Source organism: Rhinolophus hipposideros (genome assembly GCF_964194185.1).
Source record: "Rhinolophus hipposideros genome assembly, chromosome: 13".
NCBI classification, from domain to species: Eukaryota; Metazoa; Chordata; class Mammalia; order Chiroptera; family Rhinolophidae; genus Rhinolophus; species Rhinolophus hipposideros.
The window spans coordinates 29,084,905-29,093,381 of NC_138059.1; the positions used below are offsets into that span (position 1 = coordinate 29,084,905).

An 8,477-nucleotide genomic window follows, 5' to 3' on the forward strand; every position below is an offset into this window, starting at 1 on the left:
CTCAACGAGGATTCTAGTTTTCAAAGCTAGCGAGGGAACACCTTCCCAGCAGGGAGAAAAGGGGAAGCGCAAGGAAGACTACACTCAGACAATCTGGGTCAGGTGCCCTGTCTATAAGTCCAGGGAGAGAGGGGCCAGGTGGCCAGTGGATGGAGAAGTGACCCAGCAGAGTACGGGAGGCTAGAAAGCGGACTTGGACCAAAGAGGGGCGGAACGAGCCCGGGGGCCAGGGCATGGGCGGGCTAAGGGATAGGTGTGAGTGCCAGGTGGGGGTCCTCCCACCGCATCGGTCCCCAGCCAATGAGCCAGCCCGGTTGAAAGCAAAGTGCTAGGTTTTCCCAAGGCTCGGAGGCCGGGGAGGGGGGGCAGAGGGATGGGGGGGTGCAGCTCTCAGCTCAGCCTCTGTAAGGGTCCCTCGTGGACTCCGCTCCCTGGGCCTGGGTCTGCCAGTCTGCCAGCATCAGGCAGCGCCTGTCTGTCTCCCTCCTTCCCTCCGCACCATCCTCCAAATTCTCTAGAGGACTGCGCTGCCCCTGGCGTCCCCCCCTCCCCCCCAACTCCTCCCGCTCGCCTCCTGTGACCCCAGTCTCCCAGGCCAGGGGGGTCTGTCTGCAGGAGCCGGGCTCACTCACCCGCGTGCAGGCCGCCCGCCTCGGGGCTGCTGTCGGGGGCGGCGTTGCTGGGCGGCGTGTCCGAATCAGTGTAGGTGAGCCAGGTGGACTCGGTCTCCCGGGTCCAGCTCTCATAGTAGCGGGGCTCGATGGCATCCGCCCGGCTCCCGCCGCAGCCCATCCTCCCGCGCGGCCGCTCGGCTCCCGGCTCCGGCGGCGGCTCAGCCCGGGCGGCTCAGCCCCGTGCGGCGAGGCGGCAGCGGTGGCATCGGGTCTCCGAGCCGGTCCGCGCAGCAGCCAGACGCCCAGCTCCCGCTGTGCCAGCCGCCCCCTCCGCCGTGCCCTCTCCCCGCTTCTCCGCCTCCAAAGCCCTCCCCTTACCCACCACTCTTCCCCACCTTCCTTCGCCCTAGCCGCCCACCCCTCCGCCCCAAGTTCCCTCTCCCTCGCACCCTTCCTTAGTGTGCCCGAGCCGGCCGGGGGCGCAGGAGCCGCGGCCCAGGGATGGGAGGAGGGCGGGGGTCCAACGAAGGGTTTGGCACTGTGGGCCCGGTTACCGCTCCCAGGCAGTTGCGTATCCATCCACCCACCATCACCACCCCCATTCAACCATTCATCCATTCCTCCCTCCCTCCCTCCCTGCCTCCTTTCGTCTTTCCTTCCCTCCCTCCCTCCTTCCTTCCTTCCTTCCTTCCTTCCTTCCTTCCTTCCTTCCTTCCTTCCTTCCTTCCTTCCTTCCTTCCTTCCTTCCTTCCTTCCTTCCTTCCTTCCTACTTTTCTCCTTTGTTCCATTCATCCTTCCTGAAGAGAACTGAAAGGCTTAGGAAGGGACCCCAGTGCTTTCTGTTTCAATAGCAGTGAAGCTGGGGACAACGCTGGAAAACTGAGGATAAAGTCTTCCCATTAAGAATTAAGGGGCAGTCAGAGCCCATGCCTGTCTTGGCTGGTTTGGGGAGTAGGGAGCGAGACCTATGATTTCTGAGAGACTCAGACTAGACCCTGTCACTAACACCATGTCCAGTTTTGCCACTTCATGATCTGAACTTTGTTCTCAAGAAAGCAAAAGAGGACCAGGAACCTTGTGACATCCAAACTCCCTCTCTGGGTAGGGCAGAGGGGCATGGCTGGCTTTCCTCCAAACCCACCTGAGGGCTTTGACATTCCAGGGTCCACCACTCAGCCTGTCATTTCCTGGTGCACCCTCAGTTCAAACTTGGGTGGACAAATGAGCTTACCTGTCCCAAAGAAGCCAGAACACGTGCTCAAAGAAGGAAACCACCCTTAAGGTGAGGACTAAGAAAGGAGAAGTGTTGGAAGAATAAATCCTCAATGACCAGGCTCTGCCAGAATAGAACGTGGTGTTGAATGAGTGTTCAGTCATTCAACACATATTTATTAAATACCTATTATGGCAAAACACTGATAGTAGACCTAATACTCATACAATACATTGTGTATATTACCTATTGTCCATAGACCATGGTGTGTACTGTTTAATACTTCTTACAAAGTGTACAGACTAGTATTCATGATATCTTACATAATATACAGAATGTAGATCAGACTTCATTGCCTATAACATTTAGTATGTAGCATCCAGTAGATAGGCCAAGTTCAGGGCATTGCCTGGCACACAGTAGGCCGTCAACTGAATGACGAATGAAGGACATTCTTTGTAGTAACTCAATTTACTTCAATTATTATAATTCGGGCTAAAGAAGATCAAGTTTGGGGCAGAGCTGTGAGACATCCCTTTGGCAGGCACAAATCAGAATCCACAAGGCAAAAGTGAGTCAAGTTTCACTAAGCCAAGACCAGGGGCTCAAGCTGAGCCCAGACCCTGCTCCTTACTCAGGGCTCAAGCTGGCCCTTCCCCTGCAGGCTTTACTTCTCCTTTTAAGATAACGCCAGCAGGTCTCTTCAACCTCAGTTCAGCTGTGTGAGGTGGCAGAGGTGCAGTTATCTAGAATTTCTAGTTGCCCCAGCCCACTGGAATTCAGATGCCCTGTGCCCTTTTTTCTTACCCCCGATTATTATTGTTTAAGAAGAACCAGCTTTCTGAGACAGAGCATTCTCAAGTTCTCTAATGAAGCTTCTGCGTCCCTCAGTTTTAGAGTGATGTGCTCCTTTCATAACCAGCTACTTTGTGATGTCACCGCTGAAGAGCAGTCCAAGCAGAAAGAGTACCTGAGTTGGAAAGGTGCCAAGGAGTTCTAGGAAATGAAAGAAGACCACTGGAGCTGGAGCGTGTGAGCAAAGGCAATGAGGTGAGCATAAGAGGAATTGGGGAACCCATACATGGAAAGGATTATAGAAAGAGATTTGGACCTTATCCTAAGAGCAGTAGGAAACCTGGGAGGGCTTTAAGCCACACGCTGCGAGTATTAGATCTATATTGGCAAAGTGTGACTCTGGAAGTAAGTGGAGTAGGGGTGGGCAGAGAGGCCAGATTGGGTTCTGGGAGACCATGAGGTGGCTACTGGAGAGAGGCAATGATGGTGGATGATTCAAGGAGTTGGGTGGATAGGATTGCCAATTACTGAGGAGAGGAATACTGGAGGGAAACCAGTAGTGTATCATTGTGGAGAGGTCTGGAAATGGCAGGTAGATGAGGAATACTGTTTTGCTTGCTCACAAATGCCTGTGAGACTTGAGTTCACATATGCAAAGCACTTAGCTTAGTTACTGGAATATAGCAAAAGTAGCTTTATTGATGCTGGTTTTCCTGATCACATGGTTCCAAGTCTGGAACTCAAGACAGGTCTCAACTAGAAAAATAATTTTAGGAGGCATCAGCATATGAAACATATCTGAAAAATGTCTCTTTCCCCAAATATCTTGACCTTTCCTATTTTGGTTTTCTAGTGCTCAATCTTCCCAACTGCTGCTTTCCCCTCTTCTAGCACAATCGCTACTATCCTGAGTCTTATTCTCTTTCATATAAAAATAACTTATCTGTGTCCCAGGATCTGACTCCAAGTTTGATATTCCAGCCACTGTTTAACACTTTCTTCAGGTACATCAAAGACTTGAAGGATGAGAGTATTGTCCACCTTCAGTTTTGAAGGTCCCTGTGCCTCAGTTTCCTCATCTGTGAATAGGAATAATTAATTGTGTGAAGATGTGTAAAGTGCTTGGAAGAGTGCATGACACATAGAAAGCACTCAATCAGTGTTAGTTATTGCTGCACTTTTGGGGCAAGGAACAACACTTGTTGGTGTCTCTCTCTTTTAAAGAGGAAACCTCTGAAATCAGTGTTTTTCACATGAAATCATGTCTGTGGATTTGCTTAGCACACAGCAGAAGTTTGGTAAATGGTAGTTTTTTTCTTTTCCCACCTTCCTTTTTCCTTCCCTTAGGTGTTACTACTGACAACCTTCCTACAAATACATTTCTTACCACCATTCCTATATAAAATCATTATCAACAGAGCAACCGTCTATTTTTTCATAGAATTTCTTCTTGCTATTACATGACACTATAAATTTAGAGAAATTTTGAACCCAAGAAAACTTAGAGATCAGCTGATCCAGTCCTTCATTTCTACCAACTAGGAAATTATAGCTCAAAGAGGTTTGTAGAGTCACCCAAAGTCACAGAGTAAGGTGTTATCCCTGATAGAGCTGAAGTTTCAATAGGAGCCCAGAGCTTCTGACTGCTGGCTCTGTGCTCTTTTAATTATAACTCTGTTATCGGTATTGAATTTTCTTCCAGAACTTTAGGAATATATGTGATAAATTAAACGTAAATATGTAAAGTGTTATAAATTATCTTAAACCGTCTGTTCAGAATCTGTAACTCAACTAGCATGAATTGGTCATCTTTTTCATCAAGTTTAAAAGCAAGAGAAAAAAGAATTATTCTAAAAGGGGGAGAGTCGTAACAGGGAAACGGAAAGTCTTACTCTAAGACATCCAGAGCAATGTGGTAGATTACGCCTTTAAAAGCTATTGCTGAGTGGTATTTGTTACCTGCCGGGATTCTCAAAATAGACTACCTGTGGTTTTAAGACCCCTTATGGTGAGTACAACCCTAGCTCATTTCTACGGACACAGAAACAGGAGCAGAGGTCTTCAGGGCCCAAACCATTCTACCTGTACGTCTTACATCCGTGGCCCAGCATCACTGGGCTATGCGCAACTATGGTGAGCAGGAAAAAGAAGACCTCTGGTGAAACAGGTCAGAACAGGAGTTCTGCAGTACCCTAAACCTGCCATTAGGATCAGTCATCGGAAAAAGAGCAAAAATAATAGATTCACTGCCTTACAAGTTCCAGTTTTTCCAAGTGACACAGTAATACTAACGAGCAGCAATAATTCTGGCGACAGGGTGCAGACCCAAGATAAGTCTCTTTAGTCCTGAATGCCAATCCTCAGCAGGAACCCCACCAATCCAGGTTCCGTGAACAAACAGGAACTGTAGCCCTCTGTCCTCCCTCTGGAGGATTTTTAAGCAATTTCCACTGAGCACACTCCCAGTCCCCAGTCTTGGCTAGCTGCCACATCCTCATTGATCTACAAATTGTAATTTTACAAATTTGTGGTAAAGACAGAGAGCTCGAAGTTAGCACCCCAAAGCTCAAAATCTGATTCCACTCCCCACAGCTAGGTTAAGAAAATCAACAAGTGTCATGTAACACAGGCCCATTTATGCATCTCTTACCTTTGAAGCATGATTCCATCCTGTGGGAGAAATGTATGGTATACCTGGAATTCAGGTGATACAGAGAGTATAAACAAGAGAAACTGACATGGTAAAATGGCAAGAGGATAAAAGAGTTTTCGACTTGGTTCAAGAAAGTAGAAAAGGTGAAAAAGGAAATTTTTCACAAAAGAAAGGAAGAAATTAAATATGTTACCACAAAATATTTACATAGGAAATGAAATTTAAATGTGAAACTAAACACTGTAGAGTAAATTCTCTCTCCACTAATCTTTGAACCAAATAATTCTCATGAGACGAGAGTTCACCTCCTTTGGGTTAATCCTAAAGAGATTCAACAAGTTTTTTCAGGTCTTCAGAATCTATGTCAGTACCTGGATTAATGTCCTGTGGCACATTATCATACCCCAATGAAAATCCAGGACTCAGCAGTTGCTGATGTTTCCAAGTTTCTGGTTTCATTATACCTCCTTTCATTGATAAGATGCAATGAATAACTGATTTGTTCTCTCACAAGGGAATATGAGCCACGTTCTCCTGGAAATGGCCTGGAGAGGAAATCTGGTGATGATGAGGTAGATGGGTAATTTTTTTAAATGACAAAACAGCTTCAAATTGTAGGTTGTAATAGTTAGAAGAAAAAGGGACTGAATTAAAGGTGACCCACAGAACTAATTCCAAAGAGAATTCTGAAAACCCAGAGAAGTTTTTGATAAAACATGCACATAGCATTACATATTATTAAGGACCTTTAGAGCCATCTTTATCTATGTCCTCTAACATTGTACTTGGATGAATTAATAATACTGTCCTCTGCACTTCCTCTATACCTGGAACAAGGAAAGGTTGAGTAATTTGCAAAGGTTACTCTAAATGTCAGGGAAAGAATTATTAGAGCCTAGATCTCTTAGTCCACAGGCACAAAGTCTTCTTTTCAGAACCAAAGAAGGGCAGGTAGATTGTTAACTTCTTCCTGAGTTTGGAGAAAGATCATTTTCTATGGATATGAATAATGCCTCCAATAATGTTAATTTAAGACCAGCGGTCCCATTCCCATGCAATAGTTCTCTCTGACTGTACCTTCACCTTGAACCCATGAAGATTTTGACGTGTGAATCTGAAAAGTAGTTTGAGAATTGGTAGGCACCTGTAAGAACATAATCTGATGAAAAGAGAAGAACTGAAATCGATAGAATAGATTTGGGCTCATACTTTTGGCAGAACATTGCCAGTTTGCAGTGCCAGGAACCCAAGAGCGCAGGGCTCGGGTTTCTAAGGCAAAGCTCAAGATGTGGGACAGAATGTTCTCCTCAGCTCTGACCATGGCCAGGAGCATCGAAGCAAACTGTTTCCTGGGGCTTTTGAAGGTTCTCAGAAAAGTTCATGTAGCCGAAAGTAGGCTAGATAATTGAGATTCTTTCTCTGAAAGAAAAGAAAGCACTTTCAGACAATTGTTTGTTTGCTGTTTGCTTAATTATATGACAGTTAACCTGGACCTTCAATCCTTAAAGAGATGTGATGCATCTTACTCATTTCCTTTTGCAAAGAGTTGCTTGCCTATTCAGTCAGAGCAAATAAAAATGAGTCCCAGGCAAGTGAAAAAAAATACAAATGTATTTTCATGGTTATTGTATTGCTCCTAGGGTGGGGCAGGCTGTTAACTATATTTATGTCTAAAGTTAGATCACTATATTTATGTCTAAAGTTAGTTCACACCACGGCGAAGCTCAGGGGAACAAATGGTGACTTTTATTCATCATTTCCCAGATAAGGGAAAAAGGACCACAGTCATTTACACTGGCGGTGCCATTTTGGCTATTGCTACTGTGATTGATTTCTTCATCAGATAAAGGTATAGCTATAACCAGAGGGGGTGAGACACTGGGAAGTCAGGCCATCTCTCAATCTTGTCCCTGTAAATTATTGTGGAAATGAAGCTCACTCTGCTTTCTGCAGTCTTCAGTCAACGGAAAAGTAATTGCCTTATCCTAAATGAAAAACATGACTTCCTGATTATAGTAAATAGGGGGAAGGAAAAAAATGAGCAGGGCAGACAACCAGGTCTTTCATCAGTAATTACCCAGTGAAAACACTGCATCCTGAGAGGGCTGGCAGCTCAGGAGCTTATGGAAAAGAAGCCAAGGTGCCCATGTGGCATTTTGAAGGTGGGTATTTTCCATCTGCATGAAGCTCCTGATGCACAGCCTCTTAGAGGGGGTTCATCTAACTCTGCCTATAATTGGGTGTAATTAAACCAAGGATTGAGAATGTTTTTTTGCATTTTCCCCCCTCAAACAAACCTGTGTCCAAATTCTGGCTCTGATGCTTACTGTAAGACACTGTTCAGGGCCTCTGTCTTATCTACGACATGGAAATGGGAATGTTCTTGTTTCCCAATGCTACTGGGAAGATGGGGCAGTGCATGGAAAGTTCTGAACACATTCCTAACACATGACAAGTATTCAGTAAAGGGTAGTTATTATTCTAATCTTTAAAAATGTCTTATTCGTGCCATTGTTATTCCTTGACTGACTGGGACAACCGGGTCTTCTTTCGGTCCTGCCTTTAGCACAGTAGGGCCACCCTTACCTGCTCTCTCACAATGTCCTTAAAGTGCTGGCATCCTCAGAGCAAGATAAAGAATGGGGACAAGCTAGTTCACCCCCAATGGGGCTACAAGTGTGGAGGTCCTTTTCCCTTCCTTGGTATCCCCACCTCTGGCCAGGAAAGCAGAGCTCATGGGCTCATGGGCAGGATCAGGTTTCTGAACATATGTAGCTGCATTTTGTATCCAGGGGCAACCATGGAAACTAACTGGAGACATCCTACAAGGACAACCTTTCTGGTAAACAGTGGATCAGCTGGACCTTTAGTACATGCAGACAGGCTTTCCAGGCTGGAACGGGTAGCGGTCCTCCACCCAGCTCCTATGACTAATAATAGTTAACATTTAGGGAGTACTTATATGTCTCAGCCTCTGTATAATAAGCACTTTGAACACGGATTAGCTCGCTTAATCCTCACAGTAACTATAGGAGGAAGATGCTATGAAAAGCCCATTTTCATAATGAGAACACTGAGACTTAGGGAAGTTAAGTGACTTGTCCAATGTCAACCGTAAAACCAAAGCCAGGATTTAAACCCAGGTCTATATGACGCCAAAGCCCACGCATTGATGAAAAGTGCCAGTCTTCCACTTGAAGC

The 8,477-nt window shown here is 45.9% G+C and overlaps 1 protein-coding gene across 1 annotated transcript in view; it reads right to left on the minus strand.

Moving 5' to 3' along the window:
• BAALC (BAALC binder of MAP3K1 and KLF4) overlaps positions 1-983 on the minus strand; it is a 78,048-nt gene extending 77,065 nt beyond the window's left edge. The window contains exon 1 of the mRNA XM_081070778.1: positions 633-983. Within this exon, the coding sequence (XP_080926904.1) occupies positions 633-792 (160 nt within the window). The 5' untranslated portion in view covers positions 793-983. The remainder of the gene's footprint in view (positions 1-632) is intronic.
• Between the last annotated feature and the right edge of the window lie 7,494 nt (positions 984-8,477).